This window comes from Arachis hypogaea, chromosome 17 (assembly GCF_003086295.3).
Source record: "Arachis hypogaea cultivar Tifrunner chromosome 17, arahy.Tifrunner.gnm2.J5K5, whole genome shotgun sequence".
Classification (NCBI taxonomy): domain Eukaryota; kingdom Viridiplantae; phylum Streptophyta; class Magnoliopsida; order Fabales; family Fabaceae; genus Arachis; species Arachis hypogaea.
Window position 1 is genome coordinate 125169662 of NC_092052.1, and position 18225 is coordinate 125187886.

Below are 18225 nucleotides of genomic sequence, written 5' to 3' on the forward strand. Positions count from 1 at the left end.
CTATTCTTTAAGCTATTATAAATAGCTTAAGCTCACTTGTCGAAGGCCAGAGCAAAACCCAAACACAAATCAGTTTAAGAGGCAACCAATTAAGCATTCCAAACTCCAAAAGTTGTTGTAATTTGCAAGTGAGATTTCTTTTATAATTTTGAGTATCGTGGGTAACATACATTACAATTTGATTATATCTTCAGTACTAGAAATTATAATAGGAGAGTGTCTTATTATGATATATTATATTATAATGGAGTAAATATTTTTAAAAATATTAGCCCGTAGTTTTTTGTTCTCATTAATTTAAAGATTTTTCTACTTTAAAACTTTTTAAAAATTATAAATTTAAATTTGTCTCTTTGATTTTTATTTTTTACGAATTAAAAAAATAATGTTAAAACAATAAATCAAACCTGGCATTTTCTCTTTCAAAACATTAAAAATTCTCATAAATTAAAATTGGATCCTTCAATTTGTTAAATTTTGAATTAAAAAAAATTACTCTCCGTATTCTAAAAAAAAAAAACAAAAATAATACCAATATATTTGAAATAATGCATTCTAATCCCATATTAAAATTTTTTAGCTTAAAAAATTTGGTGTTGCCCATGATATATTTGAGGTAAAAATTCAGGTGCAGTCGACTTCACGTGAAGTTAATAGTTGAGAGCCGTTAGATAAAAAATTAGTCAAATCAGTCAAAGTGAAAAAATAATATGAAAATTAAAAAATAGGTGCCAATAAACTTATGATAGTGTATTTGTGCCACAAGGCAGCTTATGATTATTTATTTTCATAAAATTTTATCACTGCTTAATCAAGATATGAACGTACACAGAAAGGGGCGAGGAAAATAAGGAAATTGTTGCTGTCTTAATCATACTATATCAATAGGAAAGGCAGAGAGTATAGGAAGAAGTAAGAACCACATACTTGATAATGTTAGAAAGTTGAGTCTCGATTTACCAAAAGCCACTTATAATGCTTAGTTGACCATTATCTTAATATGTAGTTTATTCACTCTTAATGCTTGAAGCCTTGGTTTTCGTCATAAAATAATAATAAAAAAATATTTTTGTTTGAGAACTATATTTTGATCTAAATTTCTCTCAAATTTGTCGTAAAATTATTTAATTATTTAATAGTATATAAATCAAATTTTTAAATTAGAAAAAATGTTAATTCGATGTTAATAAAGAAATAGAATGAACAACCTTCTATGTAGATGAAATTAATGCACTCTATAAGGATCACAATACATTTGAATTATATTATGGTAACTAAAATTACAAAATAAATGAATGTTTTTCTAAGTCTAAAATAGTTATATTTTAATTAGATGATTAAAATATGATGAAATAAAATATTTGAAACAAAAATAAATATTTTAAATATTAGTGATAAAATTTAAAAAATCAGTCTAAATTTTAAAAATTATAAAATTATGAAGTATGGATTGCTTATGAAAATCACTCTTTACAACAAGTTCAGTATATATATATATTTGGGTTTTAATCAGTGACTAGATAAAGGTTTCAGTGAATAGGGTGGGGTGTGTATAGGAGGTGGAGGAGGAAAGAGGAGAAGGGGGAAATTAAAGAGCTTAACTGCTTAAGTAACTTTCAATCTTTCCATTCAGATTTCAGTGTTCACACCAAAGGTTAAAAATAAAATCTTGACCATTGACTTCAATGCATTGATTATTACTACACCTCATGCCACATTCATTACATAAAGAACAACGAATAATGCTAACTTTCGACCAAAAAAAAAAAAAACCGAATGATGCTATTATTAAATGAAATTCAGAAATTGGGGTGTGTGTATATATATATATGAGTATGGTACCAACGCAAGTTGGCACAGATGGACGAGGGTCTGTGTCCCTTAACCATCTCTCCTGTGGGTTCGATACTCACTGGAGGATGGGAATAGAGTTTGTTTGCTTGGGAGGGTCGCCCACTTTGTCTCTGCAGTACCCGAGGAATTAGTCATTGGGCTACCGGCCTGATGGATACTCTGGTGTAAACCAAATATATATATATATATATATATAATTAATGATTTTTTGAACCATTTTGTCATGACCTCTGAATTGAATATTTGAACCCTCGAAATAGTAATGTATTTATTTCCAAAGTTAACACAAACAAGGTTGGTTCCGTTAAATTGAAGGAAGGAGAATGAAATCTTTCCATTTTTTTCATCACTAAAACTTTGACTGAAATCTAAGAAGGCAACAATTGTCGTTTTATTACCATGAAAGAATATCAATCTATTCATGAATATCATCTTAAATTAGAGCTCATCATACCCAAGACCAAGAGAAGCATATTCTAGCCGAATCCATATGAAGAGAAAATAACTAAGGAAGTAAACAAATAAATTAAATAAAGAATAAACTTTGGATTTTGATTTTCTAGATTTTAAATTTTATTTTAAAAAATAAAATAAAATTTTTTATTATTTATTTTATAGATAAAATTAAAAAATATTAAAAAATATTAAAAATAAAATATTATATTTTATTCTCTCAAATAAAAATTCAAAGTTTAGAAAATTAAAAGTTAAAAGTTTTGCAGTATGCCGGAAGCACCTGACGCATGCTCCAAGCTCCAACATATGGTCTTCTACATCCATATGCTGACGTCATTTATCCGGTCATTGCATTGTTCCGAAATTAAACTATGGGCCTCCAGCCCAAAAACTTACGTGGGCCATTTATTACAGTCAGCTTGAAATTGATCCAATAATGGAAGAAAATCCTCTGGTCTTGTGTACCGAAAAAAAAACTCCTCTGGTCTTGTCATGAGTCCAAGACCCCGAAAACACTGTGGGTTGCAGGTTTTTCATGTTAATCAATAATCATGCACCGAAGTGATGGAACGGAGATCAATATCAATCCAAGATAAATAATGCTTCATGCAACTCCTCAATATTCTTTACCATGAAAACTCAAATAATGTATGTGATTACAGAGAGTTGACAGTTGAGAATTGTTAAATAATAATTTAATTAAATTTATTAGATTATTTAATAATTTTTAACTATTAATTTTACGTGAAAATAATTATATATAAAAAAATATAAAGAGACAATAATTTTAATGTATAATGTGTACAATAAAAATAAAAAAAAAAGTATATGAAACCAAAAGGTTATCAGCAAAAAATAAATAAAACTATATTAATTTTAAATTTTTTAAATTTAAAATTTAAAAAATTTAAATTTAATTAAGTAAACCTAATTAAAACCTATAAAAACCTTCATCTTCTCTCTCATATTAACCTACCCACCTCCAACAATCACATACACATACCTCTCTCTCACTGTCAGTCCCTCTCCACCTCCCCACCGCGACCCACTCCTCTTCTATCACCGACATCTGACAATACTGGTGATCGTTATTATGAGGATTGTAATTCGAAGAGATTAAGTGCAGATGAAGGGTGTAACAATGGTTTTCAAGTGGAAGCTGAAGGTTCTTGTAGATCTACAGAAGTTGCTTCTGAATAGTCTGGAATATGCACGACTGGAGGCTCTCCCTTGCAAATGGTGAGGGTTTGGCAAGGTCATGTTCACTGTATAGTCGGTCATTGGATGGCACAGGAAGTGATAAATTGGAGAATCTTTCGGTGGAAACTGGCCACAATTTTGAAAATGGTTTTTCTACCATTAATGTGTGTTCTCAGCCTCAAAATATCCTTCTACTCATGTCAAACTAGAATATGCAATTTCCAATGTTCCAAGGTCCTATAACAATGAGTTACTTCCATCAAAATCCAGTTTCATGGCCGGCAGCTCCTACAAATGGCTTGATGCCCTACCCACACCCGAATCATTATTTATATGCTGACCCTCTTGGATATGGTTTGAATGAGGATTAAAGAGACTCCAAACTACACAATTACAGAAATATAAAAAAAAAATATTCATTTAATATGAAAAAAATATCTTAATACTTAACAAAAGAAATATCCAGTTATATTTTAGTAAAAATAATTAAATATCTATAAAATTTAAAAAAAATATGAAATTCTTAAAGAAATAGAGACATTCATATTTGCAATACAAAAAAATTCAAAAAAGTATATAAAAGAACATCCATTTAGTATGAAAAAGAAACATTCTGATACTTAGCAGAAGAAACATCCATATATATTAACTCGTAGAGATTTTGAATTCACCCAAAAATATTTGGCTGGTTTTTGGCTAATACCCTTTTGGTTCCCTAGCATTGTTCAAATAAAAAAGAAATTAAGATGATATGATAATTAATTTAATTAATTTTTAATAATTATCCATTTTGAATTCGAATATTAGGATTAGTTTTTTTAACATTAACTCTAATTCTAATTCTCTCTCAACACCGTTCTCCTTCTTCTTTCCTCTCAGCGGCGGCGTCCCCTCTTCCTCCCTCGCGTTGCCATCCTCCACTGCACCAAGCCCCCCCCCCTCGCGTAGCCCTCCTTAATAGTGCCTCAACGGGCGCGTCCTCTCTCATGTCGCCCTCCACCATGCTGCTACGAGCGCGGCCGTTGAAACTCGCCACCCCATGCTGCCCGATGGCCTCCCCCTGCTCGCCACCGGGCTTGTTGCGATCCTGCTCTCCCCGACTGACGCCCACCAACATGGTAATCCCCTCTTTGTAGTGCTGTTTCAATTTTTATGTTTCTCGTGTCATTAATTTTTTATGTTTGAATAAAAGTGTGTTGGATATTTTGTGTTTTTTTTTTCTATGTTTTGGAGTTTCTTTTTTATGAGGTTGGATGTTTAGTTTACTCATATTGAATTTTTTTTCATGGATGAGACTTACAAAAACTATTATTTTGTGGCTTTCAGAAGACCAAAGCTTTGGGATGATATTGAAGAAGAGCCAAGGTCTTTGGGTCCTCTTGGTCTCCAACAGGTATCGAATCAGGATTGTTTGCTTATTTTGTGGATGAATATTCATTGACGAAGTGATTAACTAATCTAAAAATACCTATTGCAAACTAGACAAGAATTGATGTTTTATATAAAAATATGGTCGGTTGAGTTTTTTATGGCAATTCTTGTATAGTTGTATCACCTAATGATAAAGTTCTTGCCTTCTATTCTAAACTAGTGCTATCATCAGAAAAATATTTTTAACTACCATATTCTTTCATTGAACTAAACTACACTAGCCAATAGCAACTATGGAATATATCGAAATTAACCAAATTCAATGGTTGAAAATTAGCTGCAATAGAATGAGAACGATTCATTACTGCTCGTTATATGCCGCTTTTGTTTCAAGGCTATTTTATTGTCGTAAAGAATGTACATTGAGCTGTGCACTTATTTTCTGACATTGAACATCTGGCGTGTTTTAATTGTATTTACTTAAATCCAATCCAGTCAAATAAACATCCACTTAAGAATAGAAATAACCATTCGCATACCTACTGAATTGAACATCCGGCATATTTTAATTGTATCTACTTAAAATTCAATCCAATCAACTAAACATCCACTTAAAAATGAAAATAAGCATCCGTATACCTAGTAAAATAAACATCCAGCATATTATTGATTGATCACAATTTCTAATATGTACATTAAATTTCTCATTCAGAGACTCAGAATAATAGTGCCATATGTTTTCTCTGTAAACAGGAGCATTCCCATTTTAAGAACAATCACGAATAGAAGAGACATTGCAATAAGTAACAAATGTGTAGTTAATTCGTCATTGACCAAAATTATTCACTGACAAACTAAAATGCACTTGTCTCATTGAATTAATGAACAAGTATGGGATTAGGATCATGAACATGAAAAACACACTAGGTAGAAAGTATTGTCTAAACTTGTGGAATCTGGAATCTTTAATAACTTTTATAAAGTTGGCAAAGTAATCAACCAACATTTCTTGAGCTCCTTGTCAATTGTTGTTTAAGCTTTTAAATATGTATAAGTGTCTGATTTCTGTATCCTCTCTTGGAAACTATTTGTGGGATGATCTCCTCAGAAATTCTAAAACCAACTTTGAGAAAGATGAAGTATTGAGAAAGATGAAGTATTATTCTACAGCAACTGATCTGGTTCATCATACTCCGTGATTGTCCTTGTAAACATCATTACTGTTATGAGATATATGCTTTCCTAAGTTTGATTATCATTGATATTATGATCTCATATATTGAGGTGCATAATGAATGTTCATATACATACATGAAGAACCAAAACCAAGTCATTATCAATAAATGTAGGGATTCTATGTGCTACAGTAATCACTATGCATTCACTAGTTTCTTTTCTAATAGTCTTTTGAATAAAATTGTGCAAAATTTTCTGTGCTAAAATAAAATCCAATGCAGCCATCAACAACAACAACTTGTTCGATACGTTTCAATACATTCAAATAACACAGCAAGATTCATTGCATAAACATCTAGTTGCAAGTAAAATCGTTATTATCAACTAACCATATTATTCAACTAACCTATGGTAGCAGGTCAACAACAGCTGGTGGTGGTGCCGTAACAGCAAGGAGGTGACCTGTTCAGCTGTCATGGCTTCAATGGGATGGGAGGCTAGGGCAGCGGAGGCAGTACGCGACCCCTAGGCTAGGTACCGGCACGGAAGAGAGCGGTGACCCAGGCCCCAGCGACGTGCGACTGGAACGACAAAGAGGCATCTGGCGGATGTCACGAGAGACCCACGACGCAAAGCAGGCACCGTTTGAGCTGTTGGCTGCTGATGACAGGATAGACGCGCGCGCGAGAGGGGGTGCACTGCGGTTGAAGCTGGTGGACGGTTAGGGTATCTTCGGCGCTGCTGATGTAGGATGCTTAGTGAAGAATGTACCAGGGGGAAAACTATTTTCAATTAGGATTTGGATTGTTGTTTTGGTAAAATATCAGAATGGGGGGTTTTTAAAATTAGGATAATTTGTGGGGTAGTTTTAATTTTTTACTCCTATTTGACTAAATAATCAGCCTATTATACACATTATCAAGATTTCTCATTGTCTTCCTAGCGGAGTTGTACATATAATTATGTAAGTCTTCACCATTCTTCGCATGCACATACAATATTCAGTTCTATGCATACCGATTTACGTAGGCCTCAATACCTTATATAGCAAGAGCAAGAATGTTAGTAAAAATTAAATCAACTTGCACCATACTAAAATTATCATGAAATTAAAAACTTCAAGAATTACAAGTGATGAAACTAAAAGCTACAAGAATCACAAGTCAAACTTTATCTCCTAGTCAAAATTGGAGGCTACAAATCAAGTTGAAAGAATCATGAAGCATTTATATATATAACAAGTTTCACTCATCACCTCCATACAAGAAGAATCATGAATTGCATTGGAAGCTTCAAGTTGATGACTATGCTTGAAGAATTTTTAAGATGGTTATAGTAGTTGTACTAGAAATTACAAGATGTCAATTAATAAAGATGTAAAAGTTACTTATTTAAATAGTAAAAGTTAAAAGCAAAGTTGGATAATTATGTGTATCAGGAAGCTAGTAGAGTCATGAATTATTAGTATGAAGCATTGCCTATATAAAGGCATCTATGCCTTATATATTTTGTGTTTCAAACAATGAAAAATGTGTTATGAGAATTGAGAGGTGTTCATTGGTTTTTTATTTTATGAGTGTTAGTGAGTCTGAGAGATAAAAAATATAATAGCGTTATTTATGTGAGTGAGTGATTGTGGGGCCAATATAGTGTGGGTAACATACTTACATTTAGTATCAGAGCTGCTTAATCCAGCTCCTGGTGTTTGAGAGTTTGTGAGGTGTGGGAGAGTTCTCACATAGTTGTTTGTTCATAGAGTCAGTATGACAAATACTTTTAATATTGTGTAGTCCGGTCCCAAGTTAGATGAAAAACTTGATTATAGTTATTGGAAGACTTTGATGTCTACCCATTTGAAGGCCCAGAACCTGTGAAATTTCATTGAGCTGGGTTTGCAAGATGGAGCAGCTGCTGCCTAAAGGAGAGATTAATTTGCACTATCTCAAATTCATCAAGGTGTAGATTATACGATGTTTGCCAAAATAGCAAATGCCAAAAGTGCAAAACAAACATGGAACACGTTGAAACCGTCGTACAATGGTATAGATAAATTCCAGAAAGCAAAGTTGCAATCCTTGCGAAGAGATTATGAAAGGTACGAGATGTCTAGTTCAGAAACTGTTGAGAAATATTTTACTCGTGTTACAGATCTTGTTAAGATGAGAGTCTATGGAAAAAATATGCTTGATAGTAAAGTGGTGGAGAAAATTCTTCGCACCATGTCGATGAAGTATGACCATGTGGTGACTACAATACTAGAGTCCCACGATATGGATACCATGACAATTGCAGAGTTGCAAGGAATCATGAAATGCCACATCAGAAGAATATTGAAGAAGTCAGGAAAATCAACCGAAGAAGCTCTGAAGAGCCGGGTGAATTTAAACAATGTTACAGAATCAAGCCGTATATAAGAAGGACGAGGTCGTAGTTTCAATTTTCAAAGTAGAGCCAGATAAAGTTTCAGAGGAAGAGGTCGCAAAAATTACAACCAAGGAAGTTATAATAATTTTACACCACCTAATGTAATCAACGAAGAGGTGGAACAAATTTCAGACATGCCAATTGAGGAAGAGGTCGAGACAATTTTTATCAAGAAAGAACCAACTTCAAATTCAACTGTTTTTATTGTGGAAAGTATGGACACAAAGCAACAAATTGCAGATTCAAAATGGTGAATAACAATCAAGCACACATTGCAGAAAATTAACATCTAAGTACTGATGATAATCCGGATACTCAAACTTTATTTTTTACAAGTAATTCATGTGCTGAAGATGAAAATATATGGTACTTGGATAATGCCTGTAGTAATCATATGTCTGGTAGAAATGAGTTATTTTCTTCATTAGATGATTCGGTTAAACTATTATTGAAATTTGGTAATAGTACAAAGATTCCTATCAAAGAAAAATGGCACATACTAATTAGATTGAAGGACGGTTCTCTGAGTTATATTTCTGATATTTTCTGTACTCCTGAACTTTATTACAATTTATTGAGTATGGGATAGATATCTGAGAAGGGATATAAGATGATAACTTATCGTGGATATTGCACTGTGTTTGACAACAACGGAAGCTTCATAGATAAATTAAAGATGACTTTAAATAGAATGTTTCCATTAAAAATTCAACATGTCAATCCCTCTTGCATGAGTTCTATGATACTTGATGATAATTGGTTGTGGCATATACGGTTTGAGAATTTTCATTTTTCTGGCCTAAACTACCTGTCAAGAAAAGAACTTGTTTTTAGTCTACCATGGGTTCATATTTCCAATTGTGTTTGTGAGATTTGTTAACTAGGAAAGAAGCACAGAGATTTATTCCCTACAGGAAAGTCATAGAGAGCCAGAAGATAACTTGAAATTATGCATTCAGATCTCTGTTCTGTAGAAATTCCAAGCAACAATGGTAGCAGCTACTTTATTACTTTTATTGATGATTTTAGTAGATATACATGGGTATACTTTCTGAGGTAAAAATCACAAGCATGTGATGTCTTTAAGACATTGAGGCGTTTGTCGGAAAACAAAGTGGCTGTAAAATCAAAATCCTCAGAACAGACAGAGGAACATAATATCTTACATGTTCGGAATACTTTAAGCAACACGAAATTCAATACCAACTAACAACTAGATATACTTCTAAACAAAATGAAATTGCTGAAAGAAAAAATCGAACCATCATGGATATGGTTAGATGCATGCTTAAGTCAAAACTATTGAGTTTAGTGAATTAAACTATGATGATGACTAAATATTATTGGATCAATGTTAAATTGTTTGTGTGATCTATTTGGTTTAGGGTGCAGAGTTAATGAAATCACATTGGCCCATTAAGCATGAAAAACAAGCCGACACACGCACACGCGCGCACGCGCACACACGCGCGCGCACACACACGCGCGCGCGCACACATATTCAAGCCCGATACCAAGCTCAACCATATCAAATTCACTCCAAACTCAATCCAAAGTTTGAACAGCTGAACCTTGAGAAAGAAAGGAAAACTTATTGACCCAATATCTATAATAAGCCCAATCAGTGGACCAGCACCCAAATCCATTCATCTCACTAACTTGGTACCATCTCATTAAACTTCCATTCATTTTAATCCATTCTCACATCCACCAAATAAAAAAGAATTCTCTCTTTTCTCTCTTCTTTTTCTTTCTTACCACATCAATCTCTGTAATAAGAAGAAAGAAAGAGAAAAGTTCTAGAGTTAGGGCACGGTCAAAAACAAAAAGGTTGTTTCCAAATTTAAGCAAGAAGAGAAAGTAAATGGACTACAACAAGCGGGAAGATCTCATTTGAGCAGAAGATCACAAAAAGGTGATTTCTCCATTTGTGCTTCACCAAGAAATTGTGAAGAAATCCTGAGTCTCAAGTACCGTTTAAGAAACTATGAAGAGAGTGAAGTCAAGGATGCTCAGTGGTTCATCAACGGCCAAGAAACATACTTGGGGCCAAAGCAAAACTCAACGGCCCAGTTCAAGATTCTTGAAGAAAAAGGATGAGAGAGAAAGGTAAGGTTGCATGTCATTGCTTCTGCTCTCTCTCACCTCTGTGAACGTCGTTGCTGATTCTGATTGTTGGAGAAGAAGACAAACCAAGTGCTGAAGATGGTTTAAGTCTTGGAAGCTTCACTCCTCTATAATAAGGGTGAATGGCCAATGATTGAGCAAGAGAAAAAGAGCACTAGTTTCAGTCCTCATAGCTCCCTGGGCTGTTCTTGTTCTTCTCCTTCATGGGTTTCATGTTGTATTTTTTTTTCCAGTTTAGTTTGTCTGAGTTTTATTAGAAAAAGACAAACATGGTAAGGTTTGTAAGAAAAAGTCAACGAGTGAAAAAAGGCAAAGAACTAGACTTGGAAAAAAATTTCAAAAATCCTTTGTTAGCATTTTTGTTTTGTGTCATGATCCTGAGTGGATTTTCTTGCAAGTTGGGTTAGCACTTTGCAGTTAAAAGCTAGGGTGAGTCCTAGTCAAGTTTAGGTTGGGTTAAAATCTGGACTTGTCCCAGATAGGATTGGGGTATATCCTAGGAAAAGTTGGTGATTATAATATGTTGAAAAGATAGTGAAATTTTGTCACTGTTGTGATGGAGACTAGATGTAGGCTACATTGCACTAGGTAGTCGAACCAAGATACATCTGTGTATCATTTTCTACTCTCTTCTCTATTTTTGGTTCTGCAACATAGAAGACAAAAATAAAATATCTCCTGATTTTCTACTCAATAATGTTTCTCTATAATACTTACAAGTAACTTTGTTCTGGCTCGTACCATTTCAGGAGACAAAATCAAAGTATCTTCTGTGATCTCTCAACAGAAAGCAAAGTTACAAGCAAAACTAAAAGGAGGCCAAGATTTAACTCTCCTTCTCTTAGCCACTAATTACCATTAAAAACAAATGCCTAAAGGGTTTTGGGCAGAAGCAGTCACAACATCAGTTCATATTTTAAACTGGTGTCCAACAAAAAGTGTTCGTGATAAAACTACTGAGGAAGCTTGGAGTGGAAAGCAGCCTTCCATTCATCATTTTAGAGTCTTTGACTTATGCCCATGTACCAGATCAATTAAGGAAGAAGTTAGATGACAAAGGCAAGAAGTGTATCTTTATCGGCTATAGCACAAACTCAAAAGCATACAAGCTGTATAATCTAGAATCAAAGAAGGTAATCATCAGCAGAGACATGACATTTGATGAGAAAGGCATGTGGGACTGGGTCAAATACATGTGATGATGAAGAAGAAAGACAACCAGATACAACCGAACAACCAGAATCATCTAGAAGACCTCAAAGAGAGCGGAGACTACCTGTTAGATTAGCGGATTATGAAGTTAGCAATGACAACGATCCGTCCGATGAAGAAATCATAAATTTTGTTCTATTTTCAAATTATGAGCCGTTGAACTTTGAAGAAGCCTCTAGAGATAACAATTGGAAGAAAGCAATGGAAGAGGAGATTCATGCCATTAAAAAGAATGACACATGGGAGCTGACAGATTTACCAGCAGATAAAAAGCCGATTGGAGTAAAATGGGTTTACAAAACTAAGTACAGACCCAACGGTGAAGTTGATCGTTTCAAAGCAAGATTAGTTGCTAAGGGATACAAAAAAAAAATCAGGTATCGATTATTTTGAAGTATTTGCTCCTGTTGCTAGATTAGACACTATTCGTATGATTATTTCACTCTCTGCAGGATATGAAGTTCCTGGAGAAGAAGATAAAGTTTACAAGTTGAAGAAATATTTGTAAAGGTTAAAATAAGAACCAAGAGCGTGGTACAAGAAGATTGATTCTTATTTCACTCAGAATGGTTTCAAAAGATGTCTATTTTAGCATACACTTTATATCAAGTTCATTGAACCTGGAGATATCTTGATCGTGTGTCTTTATGTTAATGATTCAATTTTTATTGGCAACAATTTGAAGATAATTGCAGAATTTAGGGAGGATATGATAAAGCACTTTGAAATGATAGATATGGGCTAGATGTCTTACTTTCTTGGTATTGAAGTAGTTGAAAAAGATGTTTGGAATGATTAATTTTGCAAGTTTGATTTAAGAGAGGCAATGTTAGTAAAAACTAAATCAACTTACACCATACTAGAGCTATCATGAAATTAGAAGTTACAAGAATTATAAGTGAAGAAACTAGAAGTTAAAAGAATCACAAGTCACACTTTATCTTCTAGTCAAAATTAGAGGCTATAAATCAAGTTAGAAGAATCATAAAACATCTATATATATAACAAGTTGTACTAATCACCTCCATACTAGAAGAATCATGAATTGCATTGGAAGCTTCAAGTTGATGACTAAGCTTGAAGAATTTTTAAGATGTTTATAATAGTTGTGCTAGAAATTACAAGATGTCAACTAATAAAGATATGCAAAAGTTACTTCTTTGAATAGTCAAAGTTAAAAGTTAAATTAGATAAATGTCTATTAAAAAACTAGTAGAATCATGAATTATTAGTATAAAGCATTGTGTATATAAAGGCATATTTTTTGTGTTTCAAACAATGAAAAATGTGTTATGAAAATTGAAAGGTGTTCATTGGTTTTTTATTCTATGAGTGCTAGTAAATCTGAAAGATAAAAATATATAATAATATTATTTATATGGGCGAGTGATTTGAAACCAATATAGTGTGGGTATCATACTTACAAAGAAGAGCGTCCTTTAATTTGTTGAAACCTCACATGCATGCATGTGTGAGTAATTGGTTCATTCTCACATGTATTTTGTCCATTTAGGTGGAATAATAATAAATAAATCGTTATGCATGTTGGGTGCAGATCCGATATAGTGGTACGTGAAGTAACTGTAGTTGCTTTAAGCTATTTATAATAGCTTAAGCTCACTCGTTGCAGGAGGGCACAGCAAAACACAAACTCAAATCTGTATAAGAGGCAACCAAGTAAGTAATCCAAAGCTTCTTGTAATTTGTAAGTGACATTTCTCTCGTGAGTGATTTAATTAGAATTTGACTAAAATTTTGAGCGTCATGTGAGTGATATATATTAGCTTGTAACTTTTTTTTAGAACTTCTTCATGTTAAAATATTGGTGTTTTTCTTTTTATTTATTAACCTTTTTTGTTGATATATTAGTTATACTGGTAGGACTAATATAGCTGGAGCAACAACAAACCGGTTTATGTAGGCATCATATAGCTGGAGCAAAATAAGCGTTAATAATTTATTAAGGTGGATACACTCATGATGACATCTTCACATTAAGATAATATATTATGGACCTAATTTAATATGTTTGACTAAATATATTTAATTAACCATTTAAAGATTTACAATGTCATTTTCATATAAAGATGTCATCATGTCATTATGTGAGTATTCCCTATTAATTAATAGGAGCCACATAAATAAAGATGTTAAAAACGTCTTTTTTTAAAGATATTTTTTAAAAATTAAAATTTAACACATAAAATAAATTAAATTGTATTGTTTTTATTAAAATTAGACCGGACAAATCAATTTAGCAAAAAATTAATAAATTAAATTTTGAACTGGTATAAATTAATATTTTTTATAAAAAAATTACTACAATATTCCTATTATAAAACACAACTAAAATATTCCTATTATATATATATATATATATATATATATATTCATTTTGAAAACTTTAAATTTTAACCCTATAACGATAGAAAAAGAAAAGGGCTAGAATTTAGGATTCTCAAAATTAATATATATAATAAGAGTATTTTAATCATTTTATATAATAGAGATATTGTAGTCATTTTTTATAAAAAATAATATTAATTTAGACGAATTCAAAATTTGATTCACTATTTTTCGATAAAATTAATTTGTTTGACCTAATTTTGACAAAAATAATATAATTTAAGTGATTATATATGTTAAATTTTAATTATTAAAAAATATCTTAAAAAAAAATGTTTTCTACATGGAGCATCCCTTAATTAATTATTGTTGCTCTAAACTATTCTTTAAGCTATTATAAATAGCTTAAGCTCAGTTGTCGAAGGCCACAGCAAAACACAAACACAAATCAGTTTAAGAGGCACCAAATTAAGCATTCCAAACTCCAAAAGTTGTTGTAATTTGCAAGTGAGATTTCTTTTATAATTTTGAGTATCGTGGGTAATATACATTACAATTTGATTATATCTTCAGTACTAGAAATTATAATAGGAGAGTGTCTTATTATGATATATTATATTATAATGCAGTAAATATTTTTAAAAATATTAGCCCGTAGTTTTTTTGTTCTCGTTAATTTAAAGATTTTTCTACGTTAAAATATTAGTATTATTCTCTCTTTTCATTAACCTATTTTATTGGTATATTAATTTCAGATAAATCTTTTAGTTCGCTTATGATTCGACTCTAATTAATTCCTAACAACATCCTTTGATTTTTTTTTTTCCAGCAAAAGAGAAAGACTAAGGACAAATTTCAGATCTTGTAAATCACATTCTTCACTGTCACAGGCAAGTAAGGTTTTATGCTTTGAGTCATATATTTTCAGAAACACTTATATTTTCAGTATGTCTTTATGTTTTGAACAATAATAATATGATGATCAATTCACAATAAGATTATCAAAAATGCTAGATACATTAAAAAATCAGCTATTATATATTTATGTATAAATATATATTTTTAGTCTCTTTTTATTGAGTATTTTGTATTCGGTTAGACTATATGTATTGACTACCATTCTTTACCTTAGCATAAGAAGTTTTTGTGGAGACAGCGTAAAACGAAGAAGAAAAAATTGGCCAAATAAAGAAGGAAATAGAGTATAAATTTATGGTGATGACTAGAAATTCATTTTGCAAAAAATTTTAAAAATCATAATGTACAAACTGTACTCATTTAGTTCAATTTATAAAAATAAAAAATATATAATATTAAAATCAGATCCTTAGATTTTTATTCTCATAAATAAAAATTTTAAAAAATTATAAATTTAAATTTGTCTCTTTGATTTCTATTTTTTACGAATTAAAAAAATTTTAAAAACAGTAAATCAAACCTGGCATTTTCTTTTTCAAACTCATTAAAAATTCTCATAAATTAAAATTGTTGGATCTTTCAATTTGTTGAATTTTAAATTTAAAAAAAATTACTCTCCGTATCCTAAAAAAAAACACAAAATAATACCAATATATTTGAGATAATGCATTCTAATGCCATATTAAAATTTTGGTTTAATTATTTTGTTGGTTCCTATAGTTTCGTGAAATTTTCAATTAGATCCTTATACTTTTTTTTCTTTTTAATTGAGTCCCTACACTAATTTTTTTTCAATTAAGTTTTTCTTAATAGTAATTGGCTTAATTCTATAGGAACCCAACTAAAATAAAAAAAAATTGGTATAAGGACCTAAATAAAAGGAAAAAAAAGTGTAGGGACCCAATTAAAAAAAAATTGGTGCAAGGACTCAATTAAAAAGAAAAAAAAGTATAAGAATCTAATTGAAAATTTTGCAAAACTATAGGACCAACAAAGTAATTAAACCTAAAATTTTTTAGCTTAAAAAATTTGGTGTTGCCCATGATTTATTTGACAATACTGACATTGCATCTGAAAAATGCGACAATCGAAATATCAAATACGTGAAGTGTAGATGCAGTAGTTTTTATGGAGAAAATTAAAAGCGGTTAAAAGAGTTAAATTTGTACAAGAAAATAAATATAATAAATCGTGTTAATTATTTTTCTAGTTTCAAATTATCCCTGGTGGTACAGGAAAAAATTTCAGTCCAATCAAACCCAAGTGAAATGGGGAGTTTAGGAGCAACTCAAGAAGGAAATGGAGCAAAGGGTGTGGCCACAATCCTAGCAATTGGTACTGCAAATCCACCCAATATCATTCGCCAAGATGATTACCCTGACTTTTATTTCAGGGCCACCAAAAGCAATCACTTGCTCCACCTTAAACAAAAGTTCCAGCGTTTATGTAAGTTTATATATTTAATTAAGGTGCCTATTTATCTGGATATACGTTAATATGAAGTTCACAGTTTAAATATTAATACATATTAATTAAGTAACTTAGTAAAATATATTAAATCATATATTTAACAATTTTAAGTTATTATCTTCGTATAAAAATATTTTTACGTGATTAATTACTTATTTAACATTGGTAAAAACTCAGATCCAGTCCATTTTTCATGTGAAGAAGTTGATAGCTGAGAATCGTTAGATAAAAATTTAATTAAATCAGTCAAATCATCTAATTTCTCTCAATTATCAACTTTACGACTGCACCTGAGTTTTCACTTTTAACAATAGTTATGCAATGCAAATAAGACAACTTCATTGTAAATTTTGTACTAGTAATCCATCATAATTTAACCTATATATGATTTTAACATACATAAATTATACGTTCACATGGCAGGTAAAAACTCAATGATTGAGAAACGACATTTCCTATACAATGAAGATTTACTCATGGAGAATCCAAACATTGGTACTTATGGAGCTTCCTCACTAAATACTCGACAAAACATACTAATCAAAGAGGTCCCAAAACTTGGCAAGGAAGCAGCAATGAAGGCCATAAACGAATGGGGTCAACCATTGTCAGAAATCACACACCTCATTTTTTACACAACTTCATGCTTTGGAAACATGCCTGGTCCGGATTACCACCTTGCCAAGCTTCTTGGCCTCAAACCAACGGTTAACAGGCACATGATCTTCAATAACGGTTGCCACGCTGGCGGCGCAGTCCTACGTGTCGCGAAGGACATCGTTGAGAACAATGCTGAGTCACGTGTGCTTGTAGTGTGGGTAGAAACCATGGTAGTTTCATTTCATGGCCCTAACCCTAATCACATGGATGTTCTTGTAGGACAAGCCCTATTTGGAGATGGTGCAGCTGCCCTTATTATTGGGACAGACCCTAAACCTTGTATTGAATACCCATTATTTGAACTTGTCTTGGCCTCACAGACAACTATACCTAACACTGAGAGTTCAATCGATGGAAGGTTACAAGAAATGGGGTTGGTTTATTATTTAGGAAAAGAGATTCCCATTGCTATATCCGAAAACATTGACAAGTGTTTGATAAATGCGTTTAGTTTGGTTGGTGTGAATAGAGAGAGTAGTGTTGATTGGAATTCCTTGTTCTATGCTATTCATCCGGGTGGACCATCTATTCTGAATAGGATTGAAGAGAAGCTTGGATTGAAGAAAGAGAAATTAAGAGCAAGTAGGAAAGTGTTAAGCCAATATGGGAATATGTGGAGCCTTAGTGTGATTTTTGTGTTGGATGAGTTGAGGAACTGGTCTAAGATTGAAGGAAAGAGCACATGTGGTGAAGGAAAAGAATGGGGTGTGTTGGTAGGGTTTGGTCCAGGTTTATCTTTGGAGCTTGTGGTTCTACGAAGTATTTGTTTTGATGGCTAGTTAAACTTAATTAACTTCCATATTCATCAAATAAGTTCTAAGATTAAGTTGAATTCGGTGTTGTGTGTTGAGTGTTGAAGAGTGAGTATCTCTCAGTATTTATATATATTATGCAATTGAAATAACAAATAAGAGATGATTGTTGTTACTCTTAATTTTAGCATTTGTCTACTAAATGTCATATTAATAAATTAAAAGTGAAAACTCAGGTGCAGTCGACTTCACATGAAGT

At 32.0% G+C, this 18225-nt stretch overlaps 1 protein-coding gene across 1 annotated transcript; it reads left to right on the top strand.

Moving 5' to 3' along the window:
• The first annotated feature begins 16325 nt into the window (after positions 1-16325).
• Positions 16326-18148, top strand: LOC112767268 (chalcone synthase-like). Its single transcript, XM_025813146.2, has 2 exons — positions 16326-16530; positions 16978-18148. The coding sequence occupies exons 1-2, from the start codon at positions 16353-16355 to the stop codon at positions 17991-17993; spliced, it is 1194 nt and encodes a 397-aa protein (XP_025668931.1). The 5' UTR covers positions 16326-16352; the 3' UTR covers positions 17994-18148.
• Positions 18149-18225: the final 77 nt, after the last annotated feature.